Consider the following 26846-nt stretch of genomic DNA (forward strand, 5'->3'; position numbering starts at 1 on the left):
CATAGCTTTGTTTCAGAAGATAGCTAGCAGGTAGTTTAGCCTGTTAGTTTCAGGTACATCAGCTAGTACTATACTGTAACGTACAGTAGTGACATTTTTACTGAACATGGCCAACACTTTGACTTAATGTTTCCACCGCAAACAAGACAGGAAGTCAAAGTGTTGGCAATGTTTGTTTTTTAACACAAAATTGCAATAAACATTGATTATTGATTAAATTATTGGTTTTTGTATGTATGTAGTTTCTTTTTACTTGAGATGAGTGCTTTTTCAAATGCATCATTTGATAAAAACAAATGACTTACAGGACAATCACTAATATCTTGTGAAAATTAATGTTATGTTACAGACATGTTCTGTGTTGATTAGCTGCCACAGCGTCATTTCCCTCCAGTCTGTGTTTACAGTCTGCAGCCTAATAACTTGATAGTGACGTAGATCAAAGCCGCCCCCGGCCATGTTTCCATCCAGGGACCCTTCATTATCCGGTCTGTGTACAAGTGTGAGATTCCTGTGGGATTCGGAGTGGCCGCTGCCAGCTCTGGCAGCAGCGCCTCGCTTTGTAATTAGCCACTCACTAACGAGGGGCTTCTCTCCTGCAGATCAAAGTGGAGAACCAACAAGACTTCCAGGACATCACCAGCGTGTTGGCCCTGGCTGGGACCTATGCTACCACCGAGCCCTATGTCCAGTCCAAATATGATATCCGCATCCAGAAGATTGGCAACAACTACAAGGCCTACATGTAGGAGGTTTTTGCACTAGCAGCACCTTGTGTTTGGTTTGCTACAATTTCAGATAGATTTCAGAGATGAGAAATGCTTGTAAGCCTAAATAAATCTAAGAGAAAGCTACTTGAAACTAGTTGAAGATGTAATTTGGTCCTCCTGCAGATTTTTGGCCATGTCATAGAAAGTGCCTTTCAAAAATATAAATTCCCCTTTTTTCAGATGTTTTCATCTTCACCTTCAATGTGTTTTATTAGGATGTTATGCTATGAAAATGACAAATGCTGCCCTTCAAACATTGGAAAAGATTGTCCCGCATTTCTTTCCCTTTCCTCAGGTACTCTTCAATAAAATCTAGTGTAACCAACCAACTTATTTTTTTCTCCAATATGTATTACATAAAAACGTTTGTGGTGAAACATGAAAAAATGAGTGTGTGTGTGAGGGGGGGGGGGCATGAATACATCAAATGAGACCCTGAGATCTGTTTACTACCCTTAAGGTGCCCTTTTAGTGGGACATCTAGCATCTAGTCTTAGCCTGTGAACTTGCAGGTGTTCTTGGTGATGATGTCAGAACAAGAAAGCAACTTACTACATTTTCCAGTGTGATTTAACTTACACCCATTTGGAGGCAACACAAAGTGCTCTGCAAAGTTAGTGAAGTGTGAAGCAGAAAAGAAATTGCGTTAACACCCTGCTAATTTCCATGTCTGCATATCGCAGCAGTAAAAAAAAATGGAGGAAAATGATAGAACTTATCTGATCCCCCGTTTCCTCCTGTCTCGCCAATAAAGCATGTCCATAAAAAAAGGCGTGGGTGCCAGTCACCATCACTGATGATTGTGTGATAGTTTCTCCCGCAAGGTCCCTGATCTTCTGTTTTTTTTTTTCTCCCTCCGTTTTGGGCGGGCATTTTCAGGAGAACATCAATTTCCGGCAACTGGAAGGCCAACACAGGTTCTGCCATGTTGGAACAGATCGCAATGACGGACAGGTCAGCTGCCCCAGAGTTTTCTACAACAATCCTCTTCTTGTGTACACAAATGCGTTTCTCAGTAATGTCATAACTTCCTTCGGCCTTACCAGTTTGATGAAGCTTCTGAGTGCAAATCTGGATGGAGTTGATAGATTTTTACAGATATGCTGTTTTGCAAATGATTGTCCCTTTCAGTTGGCCGGGGATTACTGGGTGTTGAATTTTTGGTTTTGTGTGACTCCAGATATCGCATGTGGGTGGATTCCTGTGCTGAAATGTTCGGTGGCCTAGACATCTGCGCCGTGAAGGCTGTCCATGGAAAGGATGGCAATGACTACATCATCGAGGTCAGTGTGTTTTCTGAAAACAACCAGCAAAAACAGTCAAAGCGGCTGAAACCTGCTGTCTTTGCCAACAGTTGAAGCTATTTTACTCAGGATTTTTACAGTGCTTTGAAAGGGTAATTGGTCCGTTGCAGATTTCTACTGCTCATCCACTGGTCATCAAACTAATTGTATTATCAGACAACTATATCTATTGAAACCTGGAATTAAATTCTGAGTAACATACAGGAACTCCCGCTCACTTCTTTTAGTAAATATATTACTGGAAAGCCAGATATGTCAACATGACTGTATTTAATTGTGTTTGTTTGAAATGTTATAGTCTATATATATAACTAAGTAGTGTTACATCTGCTTGTTATTGTTATCTATGTTGAAGCCAGCCTTGCCATGGGACTAGAGATGGAAATTAGTCACCTGGTTATAATCTCATACGTTTACATGCTAATCTGCATTCATATCCTTCATTGATTGACAAAGACTCCTGTTTTCAGAAAGAACTGAGCGAAAGTCTGGTGTCTTAGTCAAAACGTCAGGTTTTCAGGACTGGGGAAAAAAAGATAAATCACCCAGAACACTTTGTCCACCTCTAATGTATCCTGTACAATACTTCTGAAAACAGGCAAATCTCATGATATAGGCGAGCACACTGTCACACTGACACTTCGATGAAGCAATTTTTTAATCCATCACAGCATTCAGTCTTCCTTGGAGTCTTATCAGCAGCCACTCTCTAACTTTGCAATATTTGCCCACCACTTCTCTGAATCGCTCAGGTTAGGAGGGCATCTCACAGCCCTCTTATGGTGAGCCCACAGATGCTCTGTTGAGTTTAGCTCTGGGACAAGTCAAACAGTAATACTATGTTGCTCTGTTCAGTTGTGTTTATCATTACAATCAAAAACTGTGAAAAAGTAGACCTGGCTCCATTGAAGATCCCTTCCCCTTAAACGTTTCTCTAACTTTCAAAACCAGTGATTAGTGGCCAGATCTTTAATTCTCTAAATTTTAATAATCACAAATTATTTGTTTTGTGCTGTGATATTCTGTTTTCAGACATGTGACATCTTAAAGTGTCATCACTATTGATATCATGTGCTTTACTGGATTAAATCCAATATATCTTTGAAATCCATTTTTTTTGCAAATCACAAAATCAGCAACTGAAGGCAGAATAAAATTATGTGAAAAGAGCAAAGTCAAGTAATCCCACAGTCACAGCAGAGACGGAGATCATTCAGAGAAACAGCTGGATCATGTGTAATCAGTTTTGGTTTTGGAACAAATTCCTTTGGCTTGAAGTACGAGTGTGACTGTCCCGTATTTAGCCTGAAAGCTCTCTATCTTCTGCTGGGTGAGGTCAGCTGTGAAGAAAGTAAGCCTCATACTATCTCAGCCAATGTCTCACAACTCCCCAGAGAGGTGTTGTCTCAGAGTTTGGACGGAGAAACCAGTTACGCAGTTAAGTAGCAGCGCTCGCTGATGAAAACCATTACCCTCCCTGTCCGATCTATCTGGTTCTCTGTTTCCAGCCCTGGATGCAATTCAACAAAAAGTAGAAGAGTTGTCATTGCATCAGTCTGGAGTCCTGGTTTTAATTCAAGACAGCAGCCATGACACTTCTCCCTCATAAAAAGCAACAAGCTTCTCAGAAGCACTTCAGCTTCTAACCAAAGCTGTTTATATCTGCTGCAAACTGCAGCTTTGTGGCACCTCATAAAGGGGGTGACGTGATTTGGCATGTAACACCCCCTAAACACGACCAACCATTGCTTGATGCAATCTGAAAGAGGTTTATCCACGTTATGTAATAATACAAGAATGGCGTCAATGCAAATTATATTAACATTGCCACCAGCATGTGTAATGTCACAGGAATTAAAACAGTCCTGAATAACAACGGACCTACAGCTAAGTTCGACTTTACTACCTTAATTGGGTTTCTTTCTCCATAGTTCAGACTCAGATCTTCCTTTTGTCATGTTCATCTTAAAGAAGGCATAAAACAGTAGCCTAAATCAGCATAGTAGCCTAACTGACATTTTGTCCCCTGCTAGGTTTGTAGCAGGGGACAATAGCCTTCACAGTTTTGTGAAAGAAGAAGTTTTTAAGCCTATTAGTTTTCTTATTTAATTTACCTGATGGTGGGTGGGATCTCTGGCAATACACCTTGCCCTGTTCTGAACCCTTGTGGCATAAACCGTGCTCACTTGCTAAATCCTTCCTCTCCTGTGCTGTACATTTCCATACCAATTCAGTTCAATTCAATTTTATTTATACAGCGCCAATTCATGAAACGTGTCATCTCAAGGCACTTTACAAAGTCAATTCAATCATATTATACAGAGTGGGTCAGATTATACAGATTGGTCAAAAAATTTCTATATAAGGGAACCAGTTGATTTCATCAAAGTCCCGACAAGCAGCATTCACTCCTGAAGAAGCGTAGAGCTACAAGGAGAGTTGTCTGCATTTTCCATGGCTTTGCAGCAATCTCTCATACTGAGCAAGCATGAAGCGACAGTGGGAAGAAAAACTCCCCATTAACGGGAAGGAAAAACCTCCAGCAGAACCGGGCTCAGTATGAACGGTCATCTGCCTCGACCGACTGGGGGTTACAGAAGACAGAGCAGAGACACAACAAGAGAGACAAAAAAGCACAGAAGCACACATTGATCTAGTAATCTGTTCTACATTAGATGGTAGTAGCGGGTGATCTGTCTTCCCAGGATGATGTCACAGTTAACAGAACGCCAGACCAGGTGTACCTACTATGAAGAAAAAAGAGAGAGAACAGAAAGTTAAAAGCTGAAATGACAACAGTCATTTCAATGTAATGCAATGTAAAACTGGAGAACAGTAGAACTCAGAGTGAGAAAAATAGGCCCTGATGTCCTCCAACAGCCTAAGCCTATAGCAGCATAACTATAGAGGTAGCTCAGGGTAACATAAGCCACTCTAACTATAAGCTTTGTCAAAAAGGAAAGTTTTAAGAATAGTCTTAAAAGTAGACGGGGTGTCTGCCTCACGGACCAAAACTGGGAGTTGGTTCCACAGAAGAGGAGCCTGATAGCTAAAGGATCTGCCTCCCATTCTACTTTTAGAGACTCTAGGAACCACCAGAAGACCTGCAGTCTGAGAGCGAAGTCACACTGAGACACAGGATACCACAGTCACACTGAGACACAGGATGCTTTCAATTGTGGCCCTAAAATACTCAACGAGCAGCTGGGTAAAAAGTCCAATCCATTGCAACTTCCTGAGAAAGAAGTGCTGTTGTTGGGCCTTCTGTACCAGGTGGCAGGGGTTCTCAGTCCAGGAGATGTCAGAGGAAATGTGAATGCCCAGGAACCAAAGAACCCCTATGAACCAAGCTGCCTATCTGCACAATGTTAGGCTTCTATGCCCTCATATAAAATCTCCAAAAGTCATCTTCTGCTACATTTTCTTACATATGAGATGGGTTGAATCAGGGTCATCTGAGTCCAAATCAGACATTGCGCAACCACCCCTTACGCTTTGGCTGGGTAGCAGGCTGAGATGTGGATTTGAAGACCTTCTAAGATGAACTCTGGATGCTGATTGGGCTTCGTGGAGGTGTGGTTCAAAGCTGATTGGCTTGTGCCGGAGGCGGATGAGCCTCTGATTGGATGAATGTAAGTAATTGAGTTTCTTCAGTTGAATTTCCACCTAGGCTTCATAAAGCTGGTGTGTAAATATGAGTAAATACATAATGCAGTTTTTAAATGAGGATTTCTTTTAGTGAGGCAAAAGATGCTTTTAAATGGGGCTTTCCCCTGCTCTTCTCTGGGATGGGGGATGCAGCTATCCCTGTGTTGGTCCTTCTTGGTCCCACTCTCTGGTGGCCCTTTCAGATATCTGGGGCTCTTGTCTCCCCGCACTCTGCCTTGGTGCCCTGGGGGAGGGTCTTTGTTTCCCCACAACCACTATTTAGCATTTTCCTTTTGTAAAAACCTTACATACACAAGCACACTCTCACAAACGCCCACAGGTGCTTGGAACGTAAATCTGTTGGGTTCTCTTTGGTACTAAGAAAGCAATTCTTAGTGCTACACAGCCTGACAGGACACATAAAAATAAAATGTTAGCTATTTAATCTGCAGATGAATTGGAAAATTAGATTAGAATTACATTTTCATCAACAACAAATAAACAACTTCAAAGGTAAATTGCTTGGACAAGCCACAACTTCCTCTTTATATTCAGCTTTACACGTGAGTCTGTGCCTCCAAAAGGACCAGCTCCAGTCTAGGTGGGATGGGAGAAAGCATTTCTCTCAGAGGAGCCTCCAAGCCTCTTTCCTGCTTTGGTTTTAGTTGTGGCCACAGTGGAGAATACTGATTCATGTAGATATGTGGTTGGGAATTAGAGGAAGAGTTTCACCGCCCTAGGTGCTAGACATGAAGGAAAAGCTACAATATTTTCAGTGGGATCCACAGAAGATGGGTCCAAATTCCATATTTGTCATCCTCTGGATACAAAAAAATGTCCCACAGGTAGGCACGTTTAGCTGTAAAAAGATCTGATTCCCCAGTTCAAATATACACTCAAAATCCACCTCTCGTTCCTCTGACAGAGAAACTGTTGGTCTGTCCTGGCGTAGCTTTCGAAAACATCAGCAGTATTCTTGATGAAGTCGCTAATTTGTCGCATCCCTTTTTGCTTCCAGTCTCCCACTGTGGAGAAAACACTGGGTTCATTTAGCCTAGCGCATAGCGATTTGTCTGACTCCGTCATGATTCCTGTCAACAACGCCACACCATCACTGCATGCCCAAACGTTTTCCCAGCAAAGAAGTTGTCCATGCAGCGTAACCATTCCTGAGCAGTACCTCGTGTTGGTAGCTCTCTAACAAATCACTATGACTTAGTGCAAACCATGGTCCAAGCAATAGCTAACAAAAAAAACAAAACAGGAACAGTGGCAAGTTAGTTACACTTACAGACATGTTGAGTTGGAAACAGGAAAACTAGTTGCATTTGATTCATTCCAGAGGCTGATGCTGTGTGTTGGAGTCCATATTGGCAATGTAACCTAAAGTAGATAGATGGGTAAATACATACCTTATTCATCCCAGGGGAAATTCGAGTTTCCAGTAGCGCACAAAATATATCTTAAATCTATCTCAAAAGTGAATTGAAATATTAAACTGAAAGTAACTGATAACACAGTTGCTGCAGTAAACAGTACAAATGGAAGTAAGGATTACGAATGTGAGTAGAAATTGTCTTGTTGTCCATTGTCTATTGTCCTCGCTGCCATGATGAGAAACTGTTGAACAGTCTGATGGCCAGGGGGACAAAAGTGTTTTTATGTCTGATGGTAGAGCTGGACTGGGTCAAGCAGTCTGCCTCCGAACACACTCCTCTTCCTGATGAAGGTGTTGTGGGCATTTTACAGCATAGACGGCAGTTTTTCCACGGTTCTTTTTTTCTGCCACTGTCACCGGAGTTCAGCTCTGAGCCTACTACTGAGCTAGCTCTCCTCACAAGTCTGTCCAGTCTTCTTGTTGCAAACTACACCATGAAAGAAGACGCTGGCCACCACAGACTGGTAAAAACATGTGCAGCAGTTTTTTTTAATCGATGTTGAAGGACCCAAGCAGACGGCTCTGCCATTTTCTGTGAAGAATGTTGATACTTGCTGTTTAGTCCGGCTTGTCATCCAGTTGCAGTCCCAGATATCTCTATGTCCACATTTACACAATGGACACAGGTTGGATATGCAGTTTCTTCCCTCTGAAGTCCACCACCATCTCCTTGGTCTCTGAGGTGTTTAGTTGCAGATGGTTGGCCCTTCACCACCTCAAAACATCCTTAACTAGGTTCCTGTACTTCCCCACCTAGCCAACTATCGCAGCATCAGCCGAGTATTTCTTTATGTGTCTGGGCCCGGAGTTATACTGGACGTCCAATGTGTACAAGGTGAAGGATAGGAGAGAGCACGGTCCCCTCTGGTGCTCCAGTACTGCTGACCACAGTGAATGACAGGCAGCCTTTAAGCCTGATGTACTGTTGTCTCTCCAGGAGGTAGAGTGTAATCCATGTCACCAGCAGCTGGATGGTGTTGAAGGCTTCGGAGAAAACAAAAAACACCATTCTCGCAGTGCCACTCTTCCTGTCCAGATGTGAGTAGACCCTGGAGAAGATAGGGGAATGGCATCCTCCACCTAAACCTTCTCCTAGTATTCAAACTGCAGTGGATGTTGTGCATGGTGGACCTGGGGTCTGAGAACATAGGACAACAGCCATTCGAATGTCTTCATGATGTTTGATGTCAGTGCTACTGGTCAGAAGTCACCCAGCTCTCTTGAGTGTTTTTTTTTTTTTTCTTGGGAACCGGGATGAGACATGAAGTTTTCCAGAGCACTAGGACCAGGTTGAAGACTTTCGCAGCTCATCTCACAGATTGTTTCTGCAGCTGTTGGCAGAATCAAATCCTCCACCACGGTCAATTCCTTCTAACATTGTGCCACATGTCTGATTGTTGTACCTGGCTTTTAAAGCAGATGCCAGTCAGTAGGACAATAGATCTTTTCTGCATCTTTAGCCCGTTTTCTTTTCAACCAGCTTAACCCTGTAGGTTGGACTATTGGTTTCTTTAGTTTTGAAGGTTTAACGCCTGGTTGGATGGTACTCCCTCCGCACACTAGATTAATGGCTTTGACGCGTTACCACTTTTCACAAAGTATTACTTTACGAAAGCAGGGAGTTTTCTGAGATGTTTCTTCTGCTCACCATTTGTGAAAGGATGTCATGAAATCCTGAGTTTGGTGCCACAAAAGACAGTTGTGCGTGAATGAAAGAACTGCGGAGATGTGTCAAAGCTTTAAGAGATATCCACATAGGAACTTTTTAACATTCCAAAAATGATAAGGAAGTCACAATAGTCGACATTGTAAGAAAGGACAATTGTGGGAATATGATTACATGTTACAGTAAGCACCAAGTCTCTCCTTGCACATGTTTTCCACCTTTAATGTGACATATTATAATCCTGTACGGTCCGGTCTACAGAAAGGCAAACCTGTATGGAGGGAAAATATAAATGAGGTACTTTTTTGAGGGTGCTGCAATGGGTTGTTTTGTGCAAATGCTAACCTTTGGGGCAAAAGTGTAAGCGTTTGGTCTCATAGTAACCTCCCTAACTGCTTTCCATCCATCCATCTTCTAACACGTCTATCCCTTGTGGGGCCTGACGGGTGTCGGTGTCTTTCTCCAGCTGTCAATTGGTGAGAGGCAGGGTACACCCTGGACAGGTCGCCAGTCTATTGCAGGACAACACAACCATTCTTGCACACACTCACATGCACAGGGAGAACATGCAAACTCCATGCAGGAAGACCCAGGGCAAGGATAGGACTTGAACCTAGGACCTTCTTGCTGCATGGTAACCATGTTACCCACTGGTCCACTGTGCAGCCCCTGACTGCTTTCCATGTGGCCTTTTTGAAGTTCTGGAGAAATATCTAGGTTTAGTAAAACAACAGTTGTTCATAATTTCCTCAGTTATTGAGGATGTTTCTATATAGTAAGTCAATGTGTGTGTGTGTGTGTTTTTTTTTTTTACTTTTCCCGACTGATACGTTTCCGCAATTCCCTTCACATAAAGGGATCATTATGATTTTTTGTAACCTCTCGGCAAATATCTTGGTGCTTCTCAATAATCCAGGTACAAAAATCTTTTTTTTTACTTTGCAAATGTTAGCTTCATCTGAAGGACACAAATGAGCACATCAGGAAAATCCTACTGGGACAACAGAACTTTATCTTCAGATTTAGGGTAACTGATGGCAGGTGGGAACTCAAGAAGACTGATTTCTGGAATTTAACCGCAAATCGGTTCAACAAGGTCTTAGATTAATGGTGTGAACACTTGTGTAACCAGGATATTGCTGCCTGTTTTATGTCTGGGAATTTCTCCCCTGACAGTTTTGTTTTTCACTTGAATAAAATAGGATATATATCAAATAAAGGTGGAAAAAGTATTTACTTTAAGAAAAAAACTTTTGTTTTATAAAGGGTGCTTAAACCTTTAAGATCTACTACATGTGACAATATTCAAAACTTTAGGATGACTGTGAAAAGAGAATGCTACTATAATACCAAGATAATTTGAATCACCCATTCCTCCTGTTGATGTAATTTAAGAATAAAGGTGTCCAGGAATTTTCCCATGCAACAGGATGCATTGTCCAGACAGACAGACTTTTGCTGCTCTGTGAAAGTGCAAAAAAAACACCTCTGTGTTCCAGCTGCAGCGCCAGCCTTCTGCTGGATGACTCTGTCCTAATAAATCAGCAGGGTGGATCCCGGCTCCACTTGCCACCACACACTGTTTGAAGTGGGGCCTGGGGATGGTTTGCCAGGCCTCTGCTCGGTCCTGTGTGGTGATGACTTAACTGGCCAAAACGCAGTGCCACACCCCTCCTCACCACCAAAACCTTTGCCAAGAAATGGGCACAAACAGAGATGGGAAGTCTTTAAATTGCACTTCCATGCTTTCAGTTGCCCAGATTGGGTATTTATTCTCATACAGTCACTACTCTTTAGGTCTTAGGTTGTGGCTCTAAAACCTTTTTTCATCAGATTGTCTCTACTTAACCCCTGTATTGCTGACGTGCCTTTAGGACACACTTCTAAAGGTTTTAAAAACACTTTTTAAAACCACTCAGATCTGTTAGATTACACCCACACATTAAAGAAATGTCCATCATATTTTGACCAGCTACCAGATAAATTGATACAAACTAATTTTAACCCTTTTTTTTTTTAGAATTGTTTGAAAAAAATGAGGTTAGTCTTAAATGTGTTGCTTTTAATTCAAGCAAAATCTGGTCCAAAAGGGAATGTTTAGAAACCAGGTTTAGATATCGACATTTATCCATGATTAGACAGAATAAAAATGAAGTCAGTTTTTTTTTTACAGGTTTACTTTTTCACAGGTTTTATTCATTATGATTATTCTAATCATAATGAATAGACAGGAGACCTAGACCTCTATGATGCTTTGCAGACGACACTGTGATGTGTAGCGAAATTAGGGAGCAGGCCAATGTGAGTTGGTACGGTCTGGAGAGAAAAGGAATAAGTCAGAAGAAGCAAAGCGCACTGTTTATGAACGAGAGGGACAAAAGTGAAACAGCCAAGCTGAAAGAAGCAAATTTATTTAAAGTGGAGGATGTCCACTGTCCACAGAGTGGTTTAGAAGCAAAGTTAGAGAGGCAAGCCTGAGATGATTCCCACATGTGCAGAGGAGTGATAGTGGTTCTATTGGGCAAACGTGTAGAACATGGAGCTCCCAGGGTGAATAAAAAGAGGAAGAACTCAGAAAGGGTTTGTGGATGTGGTGAACTAGGGTTAGGGTAAATATAACATTACTATTAAACAGTGTCAGGGAATCAGTTTTAAACACTTCCTCTACATCATCTTATTTGTTTTTGCAGGGCAGTCCTACAGCGCCACAGACACATGAAATGTAAATTGTAACATTTGTTGGTCATTTTAGGCATTTTCTGTTAACAAGATAAGGACATTTTAAGAAACCAATTTATGTTTATGAGGAGATAAAAAAAAATACTAATAGAAAGATTGTTTGCACAAAGTCTCTAGATTATCAGGTAGACTGGCTTAAATCTTTTCAAATTCCTCACTAGGTACAACACATTTTATTTATTTTAATTTAATGTCTTTATCAGAGAACGTATATATTTTTTGACCTGCCCCTGGTTGTTATTGTTTCTATGAAATAAATTACAATATTATCAAAAAGTGCATTTATTTTAGCAACTAAATTCACTAAGTGAAACCTATTATATGGAATAATTACACACAGACCGATGTTTTCAATCCTTTATTTCTGTTCATTATGATGGTTTTCTGCTTACAGTTTGACATTTAGGATTAGAGTATTACACTGGGCCAGTGAAGAAACTTTTTTATTACAAAATGTCTGATTAACAGAATGTAGGTTTTATACCTGCTTGAAGAATGTTATTTTCAGGAGGTACTTTTGATCAGACAATCAAACCTCATTGAGATGCACATTCTACTTTGTTGAATTTTTATAATCTTAATAGGATATTAGATCAAGTTAGCCTAACTACTTCAAGCTTTTAAGAGTTCTATGTAAATGTTCATATTTTGAATCAAGGCAGAAAAAACAGACCATCAGACAGATACCCCCATCTACTTTTGAAACAATTTATCCAGGGTTTTTCAGGGTTTGTTTTCTGATGCATCGTTTCTATTTTGTGCTATTAAAGGTCACGGAACAGCTCTTTAACAAGCAACAAACCAGTGGCTGTTTAGAACAGAACAGAACAGAACCCCTCCTGAGAAAGTATTTATCTAACAGCAGCAATAAAACCCGCAGCAAGAAGTTGCCAAGTGAGGCTGTAACACATGACTTGCCTATGCTCGGTGAACAGTGTGTGCCGGAGGATCAGCGCATGCATCCATGCCCGGAGCTGTGTTTACAGCCTGCGGCCGGGGCGCGGTGCAGCCACCTCATCCGCCATGAGGGGAAAACTGCAGCGCAGTCAGCCGCGGTACCAGCAAGACCAGCGGCCGCGATCCTTTGCTGATTCTTGTTTTGATCCGCAGGGAGGAGGCCATCAGGTCTAAAGGCCTCATAGGGTCTGTGGTTCAGCAGTATGACCAGCACGGAGGCTTGAGGGGTGGGAAATGCAGTTCTTGCTTTGGATGTTTAATATTTAAGGGTATAGTACTTAACTTGGTTTTGGTTTGTGAACTCTAAGCTCAATTACAATTATTATTTGGGTATTTAATGTACTGCTTTAAGCTATCTAACTGACTAGTGGCTTATAAATATGGTCTTCAATTCATGGAAATCATTATTAAAGCAACATGAGAAGTTAAAAATCATGAACTGATGTGAAGTTATCCCAGATGAAAGTCTAAACTACTAAATAAAAAAACTGCTCTAGCAGTCCAAAGTGGTTTTCACCATATGAAGGACTAACTATGACAGATGCACAATGAGGGGCTTTCTGGTGAGCACTGCGGTGCCTGGGAATATGCGGAGGATTTGGTCCCATCCGGCTCTTAATTGGATTTAGGGCCTGCAGAGGGTTGTAAAGCTTATAACCTCTGACCTCTATGACATAGCTGTACATGTGCCCTGAAAAAAATGACTAATCTTCTTGGTGGCCTTTAGTAAGTCATCTAGATAACTGATCTCTCCATCTAAATGAGAGATGCAACAGAGCCATCTAGTGGTAGTATGTTAACATTTCAGATTTCTTTTCTCCAATCTCTGCAGGTGATGGACAGCTCCATGCCTCTGATTGGTGAGCATGTGGAGGAGGACAAGCAGCTCATTACAGAGCTGGTCATTAACAAGATGGCCCAAGTGCTGCTGGGAGTTGTCACACCTCAGACTTCCGCTGTGAAGGTACAGACTACCTCACATCAGAGCTACGGCAGCTGCTATAATTGTTGATGCTAAGAAAGTTTTAAATGCTGAAAATATGGATGTCCACAAGGGTAATAGTGATCACTAATCAAATAGCAGGGGATAGTATTACCACTGGGACTCATTTAAATAGATATGTAAGCCAAACCTAAACATACAGAGCTGTTAAAAAGGGTTTACCCCTTTTAGGTTTCATCAGCTTTTGTCATTTTGTTAAACTGAAATAATTCAGATCATCAAACTCGTTTTGATATTGGACAGTGAAACATTTTAGACAAATAATTTGGTTTCTAAAGGGAAAAAGCTAGCTCAGTAACTTTTAGTGACACCCTTGTCAGCAACACCTACTAAAAAGGGTTTGTGATCATTGGGGATAAATGTTGGCCTATGCTTCTTTGCAGAAATGTTTTCTTTTTTACCACAGCATCTCAATCGGATTTCTGTCCATTCTTTAACTAGTTCACCCCAAATCTGTTTTTGAGTCAATCGAAGGTGGACTTATTGATGTGCTTTTGTTTTTTAAATGAGCAGCAAAGCAGCCCCAGACTATCACACTACCTTGCTTGGTCCTTTGTAGGATGTTCTCTTTTTGTTTTATCCCAGATGTGACAGGATGCAAACCTCGCAAAAGGTTCCATTTTTCTCCTATCAGTCCACAGAATATTTTCCCTAGTTTTGGTGATCACAAAGATGTTTTCTCATTAATGCGAGATGTTCCCTAGTTTTTATTCAGCACAGGTCAGAAATACAGTGATACAATAGCGCTATCCACTGACACTTTCACTTTAAAGTTTTACCTGCCACTCCAGCCTCCTCACTCACTTTTCTCCATGCAAGGCCCTTTCTGGACTTGTCTACTGTAGGCAGTAATAACTAGTTGAGTCATGGCCGACCACAGACTATCAGCTTGTCTTCCATGTTGAATGAAAACAGCTTCGTCTCCACTGCCGTCCTTCACTCAACATCACAGCCACATCTGCTTCCTGATTGGTTGTTGTGACACAACAATACACAAAAGTTCAGATTTTTCAACTCAAGCGACGGAGAAACGTGTAAGGTGCATTACATTGTGTCGCATTGCTCCAGTGTTGCACCTGTACATGGAGGTAACATGTAAATCAGCCTCTCAGGCCGCCACATTCGCATTCGGTGAACGTTGTACCCAGCCTTGAAAATATTAAAGTCCCCATTAATATGTATTTCTGTTATAACACCAGTTATATTAAACAGTGTAACTGTGTCATTAAACAGCACACAATGTTTCTGTTCTATCATATGTTTGAGGATAAGTGGAACTTTTATGGATAATTTATTTTAACCGACTGCAAAAACATTTTGAACTGTGAATTCAACAGCTTCAAACATGCTATCAGTTTTTGGACTTTATAAAGAAGATGAATTCAAATTGATAAATTTTTTTGCTAATATATGAAAAACACAACAAAATTACCCTTGATTTAATGCAATTTGTTATGATTCTGTGGCCAGTGTATTTTTAAAGCGCAAGAAGTGGGGCTTAGTTTGTTACAGTGTGGGATTTAGTACAGTAGATGTCACTCTATTTCGCTCACTGGACCTTTAATTGGTATTCTGGTGGCTGCCACATTACTGTTGCAAAAGTGGTTTAATGCATGATTGTCCTATTAAAAAAAATTAACACTTCTCTCTTTCTGTATCACTCCTAATTCAGACTTCACAGCCCAGGCGAGGTAAGATTCATCTACAATGCAAAAACTGAGCTGTTGATGACACAGTAAAGCAAAGTACAACATGTGTGTTTCCAGGCGGACACCGCTCCGGTTCAGCCTCTCCATCCCAGTCGGCTCAGGGATCACCTCAGAGAGCCCGCTCTGCCACCACCTCCCCCAGCCAGGCCTTCCAGCCCGGTCCCATCCCGGCCTCCTCTGGACCCGGAGGTCAGAAACAGTCGCCTCATCTGAAGTAAGTCCAGCAGATCAGCTTTCATTTTCTCCTCTGTGTCAAACCTTCTTTGCTGGCTGTTGACATTTTCAAATTAGTTTTCTGGCTTTTGTTGTCATTTTATGTCTGTGATCAATGAATGGATGGGTGTAAAAAGTATTTTTAAATAGGTATAACAAATAAAAACACAAATTAAGCAAAGCATATAAAGGTTGGGACAGTCCAGTGACCTCCACTCTTCATCCTTTGGAAGCTCCTCTTCTGAAACATGTGTTAGATGAAGGACTTTTTGTGCACTTTACCATTTCCCTTTCCCTCTTTGCCCATAATGACTTTTATTTTTTTTATTTTGTGCAGTAAATCTCAGTCACTGACCAACACCTTCACAGAGACATTACGGGGAACGATGACTGATGACGAGGCCAAGGCCGAGACCATCCGTAGCCTCCGGCAGTCCTTCGCAAGCCTCTTCTCTGACTAAAACCTTCTGCAGAAGCCCCCCGCTTCATGTTGGATGTCAGGTTAAAGACTAAAAAAAAAAGAAGAAAAAAACAACAACTAAGCAACTTCATCTGTAAAGGAGTCTCCTCTCTCTTCCAATCTTCCGCTTTGTGTTCCTTCTTTGCATTGATCAAGTCGTCCATCTGGTGCAACTTGCTGTTCTCAGAAAATCAGTACAAATATCACTAGAAAGGCCAAGAGATTCTTAGGTGGAGGTACTAGAGACCAAACTTTCAAAGGTAAGGTAGTGCCTTTTAAAAAGTATTTATCACACTTGGTCATGGTAAAACCAAACACTTCCAATGTACTTTGTTGGGATTTTATGGAACAGGTCAACACCAGGTTGCCCCTAATTGTAGGCAGAAAGAAAATATGTTGAAACGTTTTTTTAGACCCCATAAATACATTCCAATGCAATCTATTACCGTCAGAAGTTACCAAATGAGAAAACGGTTAACCTGCCTGTAGCTTAAAGCTAGCGTCGGCGATTTTTCCGGATGTTTCCCAAAGTCCCACTTTTTTTCAAGTGAAAAAATCTCCCAAATCCACTCTGGTCTTATTTCTTTCTACTGAGGCCTTCCTTTTCTTCTCATAGACTTGTACATGGTTTGCTTATTGTGACTCTCAGCCATGTTCGAAGTATACTGCGTGAACAGCGGAGCCACAATGAGCGGCTAACACTGAAGCTAACTGCTAAGCTAACCGGATACATAAAACACTATATGTGCGCATGTGCACAGCCAGCAAGTTAATGCAGGTCCTTTTAAAAGTTGCCATGAGTTAGAACATACTCGGCCACAAGGTTCTCCAGTCAGTTTGTTGACTTACATGCAAAACTGTGAGCGGAGGAAAAATAAGCCCTGGACAGCCATCTCCATTGTGAAACATGGCGCTGGGAGCATCATGTGGAACATGATAATTCACATGCATAATTTTCTTCAGCAGGGACAGGGAAGATGGATGGAGATAAATACTGCGAACGAGTTGAGACTGGGGCTGAGGTTGATCCTTCACATGAAATGCCAATAAAATACATTGCAATTTGTTTGTTGGAGCTTGACACAAAAGAAAATTCAAACATTTAGCCAAAAGCGGTTTAGTCACAGCGTCAGAGGCCTTCCCATAATTGTCACTGTACCTGTTTGTACCCATAGGTTTAGATCACCTGATAAATGTTTGGCCTTTCTATTGATTTATAAAGTACAGAAAATATTCATAAACTAGCTTGTGCTGCTTGGTATATTATTGTTCCGCATTCTCCTTGTGCAACTGCTAAAACCATATTCCTGTTTGTCTCTCTAGATCTTTTCTCCTTTTAACTGACACAAAGCTTCAAAATTATTTGTTGATGGCAATATTCTCCACTTTGGTGTACTTAAACGTACCAAATCATCACAGTTCACCAGCGAACTCTAAAGCATTTGAGCCACCAGCCAGATCTCTTAGACATCCATCTGCTGTCGACACATACTGGTTTGAGATGCAGTGACTCCTCTACCTTGCCCTAAATTTACCAAAGTGCTTTTTTTAATGGCAGATTCAAAACAAAAAAACATCTGCACTGGGTCAAGAAAACAGTCACATGGCAAAGAAAATTGGACCTTAGGAGTTTTTACCTGGTGCAAATGCTGTACTGGCTTATAGCCGTCGTCTTCCATCACAGCTCAACTCTCCTGCAGTTTCTCTTTATCTTTCTGCGCTCAGTCAGTTTCACCTTTAAGTGTTTGTTGTGGTGAATTTTATCATGCCTGCTTTCTACTGGGTGTTGGTGAGCAGTTAAGATGTGAGCCTGAAAGGTTTAAACGAGACAGAAAAGGTTCTCTCGTGTTCCACAACATTTCATCTTTTCTCCTTATTCTCCACACCTGTTGTCAATTGTGTTTGTCAGGATTTTATTTTTGGGCTCTTCCCTACATGATTCGTCCTGTTTTGGAATTCAGTGCCATATATGGATTCAAACTGTAAAACGGAGGCAATCATAACACTCTGAAGATTTTGATTTATTTCAAACTTGAAATGTTTCCTAGAAAGTGAACTGGTGCAGAAAGTCATTTTATCTCACTGCATGCTACAGCTTTTCCTGGAAAAGGTCACTCTGAAGGTCAGATTTTGCAAACACAATACAGCCATTGTGTATGCATCTGTCATTCACATTTAACGTGTGGACAAGATGTTTCAACCCACAACTAAACAACAACTTTGCTTAAAAGGCCACCTTTGGACTGTTTTTAGACATTTAGAGTAAGATACTTTTTCCTTTCTCATCCCAAAATCAGGAAATATGTAAAGAAAGTAAATAGTGCAGGGCAGCCGAGAACACTACTGAAAGTTGTTGAAGGGTCATGGCTCTACATCTGGAACACCGGGTTTAGAAGTCAATTGAGAACGCAATTTTCATCTAGAACTGTAATGGTGATAGCCCCATAAAGTCCCCAGCTTGAATTTTAGTTCATATGGTGAGAATTCTTACTGTCATTAATCCACTGAGGATATATACCTTGGGACAAATGTCTGAGAACAGTAATGTGGAGACCTAACACACTGGCACTCTATGTAGGCATTTAAAAACTCTCTGTTTTGAATACAGTCTGCCTTCATCACAGTAGAGAAGGACAGCATGTAGCAAAAACTATCATGTAAAACACTAAAACTCAGGCAGCATTCTAATAAATGTCGTAATTTGTGCTCCACTTCTGACCAGCATAGTTACTATGTGGTCAAGCATGCCTCAACATGTTCCTCCAAACAACTGTGTCACCATGATAGCGTGCTTTATGTAAATCAGGCTATCATGGTCCACTTAATCATTTGGTGTTTTGTCAGTGATGGTTTAACTACATTATGCTAACTCAGCTGTTTTACATCACTCGAACTTGGTCAACTACAGCTAATTATTATTACTAAATATGCAGGAGGACTATTCAGAGAGAACGTTTAGTTTAACACGATCTGCAGACATCAGAAGACGTTTTGTATTGACATTGGAAAAAAAGTAAGAACTGCTGAAAAATATGTTTTCTTGCCGGATAAACAATAGCTGCCATTGTGGTCTGGCTGCCGATTACCTGTTTAAGCCTGAGGTCTTCAACAACAACAAGTACCCACTCCTTTTTCTGTGTCACCTATAAGCAGCCAAGAATTTGTTTGACAAAATTAGAGTTAAAAACATCTTTTTAATCAAGAAAACAATCTATGTCCTGCATACAACAATAGCTAATCAGATGCTGGGGATCCAGATGACTCTGTTTTAAACAGCTACTTTTTAAAGTTACTTATTTGCTTTGAAAACAATTGAAATAGGGTTAAAAAATAGAATTTTAGCCCTTGGCTAATTTACTCTTTTGTTGTTTGCTGAGACCAGCGATAACTCAAACTACGGTAAATCAAACTGATTTCAGTGCTTCTGTTTTCTGATTCTAGAGCTGTATCCATATTTTGTATAAGTGCAAGAGTGCCTGTGTTTGGTTTATTAATACTAACAGAAATTGTACTATGAAAAAAGAAATAAGCATTGTTTGCTATAATAATTTAATATTACGCCTTTTTAATTAAATGTATTAAATTTATCGCCGTAAGAAAAGCTGCAATTTAGTTTCCATTTAACTGTCATTCCTGACAATAACATGAAAACAGTTCAGCTTTTACAGTCCCAGCTGTGAGTTTTTTTACATTTTTTATCAAACCAGGTTTAAGGTTTTCAGTTCTTCTGTTTTCTTGTCGAGTCAACCAAGTGGGACAGGTTATTTTCTAAGAATATAATTAAACTAATTGTGTTCATGTGTAAAGATAAAACACTTGCAGTTTACTATCATAATTGGCTAAAATGTATGTTGTGTAGTAGATCTACAGAACACAGCCAGAAGATCTACAGATCTAAAGTTATTGGAAGGATTTTACCATCAATAATTTATGCTCTAAAATTAGAAGCTAGATCTTGCTTCATTGACTAAATGGAAGTCAGTGCTTACTGGGACTATGTTTTCAATAGTTTATAAATTATTCTCACATTACCTCCGTAAAACTTCTGAATAATGGTAAGAAATTAACAATGTATACGGTCCTGAAACAGCTTTGTTGCAGACATTTAAAAAATGTGTTTTTATATTCTTTATTGATTTGTATTCACCAGTAAATAGAAATAAAACAATCCTACTTTAATATTAAAAAGTGATTATTGTTGATCGTCATGCTCATAACAGAAAAGGTCAAAAATAAAGTTAACCTTTAAAGCTACTGATACAAGAAATAGTTAAGACTTGTAAAACCAATCAATAAAATTAAACACACAAGCATGGACACAATTGCATAAACATATTAACAGCAGAAAATAGTACACAGCAGTCAAGGTTTGTGTAAGCTGTGCAAGCTTATCTACTTTAGCGTTTACTGACAGGTCTCTGAGCCCATTTTGACTTGGCATGTAAAGGCTCCAAAATTATTAAGTTATTTTATTACTAGTACAAAAATTTTCCAGAACAACCATGACGGCGTGTAAAATGTCTTCCTGTCCCAAATATAGCTTGCTTTTTATGTAGGAAGCGGTTTTGATGGTTCTGCAAATGCTATGTGTTACTCGTTACATGTTAGTCATTAAACCCATCACTTCATTTATGCTATGACTATATTACCCACCAATCAGGAAAAGTAGGTATAAGTCAAACAGTTTTTAAAGTACTGGCCATCTTTTTTTTCTTTTTTCTTTTTTTTTTTACCTCCAAAGCTAACCAGTCAACGTCTGAAAAGAAGCTAAAGCTTCAAGTTTACATTAGGTTAGACATGATTGAGTCAGACAGGAGAAAAACTGTATTCTCCTGGTTAACATTTGTGTGTGTAACTCTTCCATCTATCCATCCATGATTTTCTCAATCCTTATGAGTCATAGTTATGTCCACATGTCATATAAAATAGATTTTGTCATGTATTGATTCATGACTGTTTCACAAGTTTGTGGTAGCAAGCCGTAACTTTTTACAACTGTGTGTCAGTCTGCCACAGGCCTGCTAACATTTACCAAGGGGGCCCATACGGGCAAAAACATGGGCCCAGATGGAATTTATCTGGCCCAGTGTTGATTACCTATAGATTTGAAGCAGAACATCCCAGCCCATGGGTAAAAAGTGAGACCCACATGGGTCTCACATGTGTTGCACAGCCATCATTGATTTTCATAATGCCCATTTCAGGCTCAGCTCAAAACTACGGTTCTCGGCAGGTTTTTCCCATTTGAATGGATTTGAGTCAGTCCACCGGGACCTATTGTGAACCTATTGAGAGCCCAGACCCATTAAGTCCCCATTTAGGTTGATCTAATCCCATATGGAGTCCACATCTAAATGTTTACTGAGAACATGACTATAGCACTATGAGTAACTCTGCCCCTGTGGCTGATCTTAAAATTCAGCATCTTGTAGTTAAACACTTTTGCAATCATTTGTTATCTATTTTCACTGCACTAAGATGGACCAAATTAACATTTCATTGTCTCTACTGTAAAAAAAAAATACTCCTATATAGCATGCAAGACCAGTGTGAAAAGCCATAATCAAGCAATGAGGATTTCTATCCCTTGTGTGCCACGCAATAATGCTGTGACATCACTCATAAAGTGACGAGTCAACTCTAATCACTGTGCCCATGGCCTCTCCTGCCTTGCAGAGACACTCAGCAGTTGTTGCTTCTTCTTTTCAGTTAAAGGTATCCCATTTGATTTCATTTGTTTTTGCCAGAATGAAGGATTAACGTTGATGTCACCTCTCTTCTTTTTTCTTTAAATTGAAAGTTCAGTGTGAGAATTTAACGTGCTGGCTTTTAAGATTAGTTTCTATTAACTAACTGATGTCATATAATATTTTCTAGATTAGAGACATAATCTCATTTGTTTGACACACTTGACATTTGAGTCAATTAAAACCAAGCTTGAAAAATATCATAGTACCTACCTCGGCCTTAGCAGTACCTTTCATAAACTGACTGCAAAATGGCTGTACAATAGGAGCTTTTATGAAACAAGAAGTGTTTTATATACGGAGTATATAGAGCAAGAAATACTCTCCAGACTTCACCAGTTTGACATCCAAACTTTAGACATTACGTAGTGTGTGTGATATAAGCCTGAGGTTGAACGCCATATATTTCTAAAATATAACTGGATGGAGCCGGTGTGCCTTGCATTCAACAGCTTGTGCAGTTTTATCTATAACAACTAAACCGTCACTCCCAAAACACTCATCTTGAAGTCTCAGCGTTCTCTAGTGGTAATTTACAGGTGCACCTCAATAAATTAGAAAACAATTAACAAACTAATCTTAGTATATAAGTGTAATTATATTGATACTCATATGATATAGATTTATTACAGTATTATTGACGGTATTATATAAGTGTTTATTTCTGTTAATTTTTATAATTAAGGTTTACAGCCAATGAAAACCTTAAACGATAACCTGAGTGAACAGTTTTTTAAATGATGATATTATTTATTAAAGGAAAAGGCTTTCTAAACCAACCTGGCCCAATGTGAAAATATAATTGCCTCCCTTCCTAAATCATGAACTAACTGTGATTAAACATGTTTGTGGTTTGGTTACACCAGCCACGACCATGCCTGGTCACTGCCAGTCCTGTTGAATAAAAAAACAACAATTTGAATAGTACCTGTCGGACAGCAGAGAGCAGGCTCAAAGGTCTCAAAAGCAAGACAATTTTGGCCCAGTCTGAGGAAATCAAAGTATGGATGAGAAATAAAGTTACCAACAACATTTCAGTCTGAAAAGGATTACAGAGTTGTTTTGGTACTACAGTGGAGACAACGAAAGCTGAGTGGCAGCTTGTTAACAGAGGGCACCTATGAAAATGGCTGGAAAAAAGTTCAGACACAGAAAACATAAATTATGAAATTAAAAGTAAAACTCATAGTAAATGGACTTACTCTAATATAGGGCTTTTCCAGTCATACTGACCACTCAAAGTGCTTTAAACTAGTCACACTCAATAATGCGCACACATTCACACACCGATACACAGATCGCTACACAACATGGGGTTAAGTGCCTTGCCCAGGGGCATATCAACATGTGGCAGGAGGAACCTGGAATCGAATGCACAACCTTTCCAATTGCAAGATGGCTACTGTACCTGTGTCTGTTCTCTCATAAAATTTATCAGCTTAGATGTGCAGGCGCGAAATGTCACTCAAACGGATGAGTGAGACAACAACAACGACAAGACAGGAGAGAGTGGCAGCAATGAGAGAAAATTTGGTCATTTATTCACAAAATAATAATTTCATGAGGCTTTTGTTGAATTAGAAAAAAGCAGCTAAAGCAATTTTGCAATTTGGATCGACAAGACTTACAAAGGATTCCCTGAGAGAGGAAAAAAACAACTCACCTCCATTTCATAGTGCAGCAAGTGTAGAGCCCCCGGTTGCGTTGTCTCCACTTCTTAAACCAATGCCTTTTCTTTTTGTTATGTTTTTTTCTCTGTTAAAATGAATCCACAGACTATCGCCATTATTATTCCTGGTAGTCCATGTTTTTTTACGTTGAACTCAAGTTTGATCCTGTAAGGATTCCCAAGATTTTCCGTCTTAAGCGAAATCTGTTCGTGGGTGGAGTGCTGAGCTTGATGTCTGACCGGACACCACACACTGTATGAACAAACATGTTTTATCTAGGATTTTTTATCGTTACGTTTGGTGTCTCTCAAGCTTTGAAAATTGGCTGACTATTTTAAAATCCTGCCATGTGAACCAGCCTTGACATGATACTTTGTAGGTTCTGTGGCCAGAGCTGGTTACCTTGGCAACAAGAGATATTAAATAGATCGCTCAGCCGCTTCTTGTTAAAAACGTACGATTTTAACGGTGAAAAAAACCCGTTAAAGTATTAATAATTGATTTAATATTTATTTATTTTGTAAGTGACCTTGGTATAAGCGGGATAATGTCCTTCAAGGTGTCCATCATAGGAAATTAATTGAATTGCACATCATCCATTAATTTCTGATAATGGACACCTCGTCGGGCATTATCCCTTACATAAATGCTTGTAAACCATTTAGTGTGGCTGAATTAAAATAATTCTGCAAAGGTTTAGGAGGCAATTAGTTGTTCACATTATTTAACAAAAGCTTTTTGCTTTTACTCAGGTTATCTTTGGATGGAATTTTTAAAAATAAAATTCTTCGTGATTTAAGACAAACCAGTCCTGACAAAAGACTAAACACAAAGTCTGTAAGGGCAACATCTTTTAATAAAATCGTTTTTTTAAACTGGTTTTATGGGGCTCTAAATGGCACATGATTTTGCAATGCATTGTGGGATGTGGTCACCATTTTCCAGGGAAACAGCTTTTGTTTACATTCCTGATTCGGATGCTGTGCTGTGAGAGATAGAGACGCAAAGTGCTTGAAAAAATTGCCATACTAAAGAGACAGGCAACAGACTGTACTGAGACAAGCTACACCCTGTTCTGAAGGTTCTGTTTTGAAAAAATCTCCAGGATTGGTGGAATAGATCTATATGAACATGGTAACTGGACAAAGGATTTACAAGACCTTCCACCGCCTACCACCATTCTCAGAAGCTGAACTTGCTTTCTATGTTGTCAATGGAGTTAGTTTTTATACCAGTAATGAATTCAGAAATGTTAATGGACAAAGCAACTTTGGATAGGTTCAAGATGTTGGCATATTGTCTTAAAGATGAAACTCAGCTTTTAATCTTCACCTCATAGTGTTCCTTCTCTGCTCCAGTGTCTGTCGGACAAATTTGTTTAAAATTATGTTATGCCTGGCATCCACTCTGCATTTATGTTGGAAATATTTAGTTGCTTATTGGTTGATTTATTTATGAAGCAGGGCATTTACACAAAGGGTCCTTTACTTTCACTTTGTTAACGGCCAGAAGCTGGCTAGGCTAGCGCTAGCAACGTTCTAAAAGTGTTGTGTAAGACAGCATGAGAAGCTTTGAGAAACACATGTCCATTATTACTTTTAAAATTACTTCAGTTATAATGAATATCACAGGTAACCTCCAAGGAGTGAGGACAATTGATGTAAAGTCTAAATGAATCTCCTAAAACAGAACAGAAAACAAAGACAGCACTGTGGATGAAGACTGTGTAAACAAACAGAAGCCTGTTTCCAGACGCCCATGTATCCCACAATGCAGTACGGTTGTTATGTCACCCTTTCAAGTCCCATATAATCCCAACCCAATCTAGATTTAGAATTTTAATTAAGTGGATTGATCAACAATAAAAGTAAAGATGTTATTTTACCTTTTTGAATCGAATTACTAAAATAAATATAGCTTGTAGAGCTATTCTGATATGTTTATTTGACGAAAATAAATTGTACCAATAATATCCAGCCGGACATTAGCATAAGTTTTTTTTTTGCAGAACACCAAAACATGATTTTAAGATGTGTTTTATTATGACCAGACAACAATATAAACTGAAGTAAATTATTGTTGTACCATAGTCTGTCAAAATATTGTGTCCGTTTTTTATTTTTATTTTTGCAGTGAAGGATGGACTTCGTATTACAATTTATTTATTTTTTTACCAATGTCTGATAAAGCTTAAAAAACTTCTGTCTGTTTACATTGTGTTGAAAACATCTGTAAAGTGTCTCAAAGGGGCCCGTTTTTTTTTTTTGTTTGTTTTTTTTTTGTTACGGCCTTGGCTTTTGTTCGCTTTTCAGTTTTTTACTGAATAACAGTGCAAATGTTTATGACCCTGTTTTATATTGTGTCCTGATCTGACTATTTGGAGAAAATGCAATACTGCTCTGTTTTGTCCATCACGAGGAGGTGGTTTTTGTCTCATTCAATCCTAACACTGAACTAATATGCATTCAAAAAGACTTGCCATTTGATACTGCAAGCAAACTCAAGTCAACTCTTTATGTGATGTGTGTACAGCATGGATTTTCTTTAGCAGTCATTCAGTCAACCATGTTCCTCCCTACTTACTGAATGATGGGCGGTGTTGTGAGGTTCTTTAAGTGTATTAACATTCTGTATATTGCTGTAAATGTGGCATGGAAACCAACTCTACTCTTGTGCCTCAGGTGTGTAAATTTAGTGATCATGTGACCTTGATGTCTGGCTGCTTATTTGTGAGACGTGTGATGCATCTCTTGTGTTTTCTGTAATTTATTGTTATCCACAAGATTCCTGTACTTTTATTTTTTTGTCTGAAAAACAGGATTTCTGTTAATAAAGCGTAACAACTTTTAATATAGCTGTGCTTCTGTGCTCCAGTCTCTGTGTGTATGGGTTTCAACATAAATCAAAGGGTTTTTTTTTCTCTCCATTTATGGTCAATGCAGGAGGATTAGCGGGTTTTTTTTTCCTTCTTTTTTTTAAGTCCTGGTTAAAATACGCAACATTCAGAAAATGCAGCTGTAATCCTGGAAATCCCTTCATCTTAGATTAGTTTCGTTTTATTCCTTTTGGCATGAAGCTCAGGGTGTTAAAAGCTGTCTGGGAGCAAACGGCTGAAAGAGGAACCTGCTGGACCGCAGAGCCTCCTTTCATCTGCTGCCTGTTTTATATCATGCTCTGAAATGAGCCGCATTAGGCCGCAGAGACGTCAACACACACTAACTCTCTTTTTGATGTCTTATATTTCTGAGACAATGGCATGTCTCATTAGAAAACTATAGTGTTTATCCTTTGATGTGAAATAGTATATGCCCCCTTTGTTATGTTTGTGCTTACCATGATGGACCCGGAAGCAGCAAACACAGAGATAGTGAGACAACTTAAATGCTTTATTGAAGACTGGGCAAAGGTGGTAGGGGTGTAAGTCTGGTCGGCTAGGAAGGCTCTGGTCGTGGAGGGATGAATGGTGATGTTTCACCAGAGGGAGTGAGTCTGGCTGTGGATGCTGATGAGGAGCAGAGATGT

General features: G+C 39.7%; 1 protein-coding gene across 1 annotated transcript in view; it reads left to right on the top strand.

Annotated features, from left to right (window-relative positions):
* LOC105929825 (synapsin-3) overlaps window positions 1-26178 on the top strand; it is a 172494-nt gene extending 146316 nt beyond the window's left edge. The window contains exons 8-14 of the mRNA XM_012867739.3: window positions 603-745; window positions 1650-1724; window positions 1951-2053; window positions 13355-13486; window positions 15198-15216; window positions 15292-15448; window positions 15785-26178. Of these exons, the coding sequence (XP_012723193.2) occupies window positions 603-745; window positions 1650-1724; window positions 1951-2053; window positions 13355-13486; window positions 15198-15216; window positions 15292-15448; window positions 15785-15908 (753 nt within the window). The 3' untranslated portion in view covers window positions 15909-26178. The remainder of the gene's footprint in view (window positions 1-602; window positions 746-1649; window positions 1725-1950; window positions 2054-13354; window positions 13487-15197; window positions 15217-15291; window positions 15449-15784) is intronic.
* Window positions 26179-26846: the final 668 nt, after the last annotated feature.

The sequence above is a fragment of the Fundulus heteroclitus genome, chromosome 17 (genome assembly GCF_011125445.2).
Source record: "Fundulus heteroclitus isolate FHET01 chromosome 17, MU-UCD_Fhet_4.1, whole genome shotgun sequence".
Lineage (NCBI taxonomy): Eukaryota > Metazoa > Chordata > Actinopteri > Cyprinodontiformes > Fundulidae > Fundulus > Fundulus heteroclitus.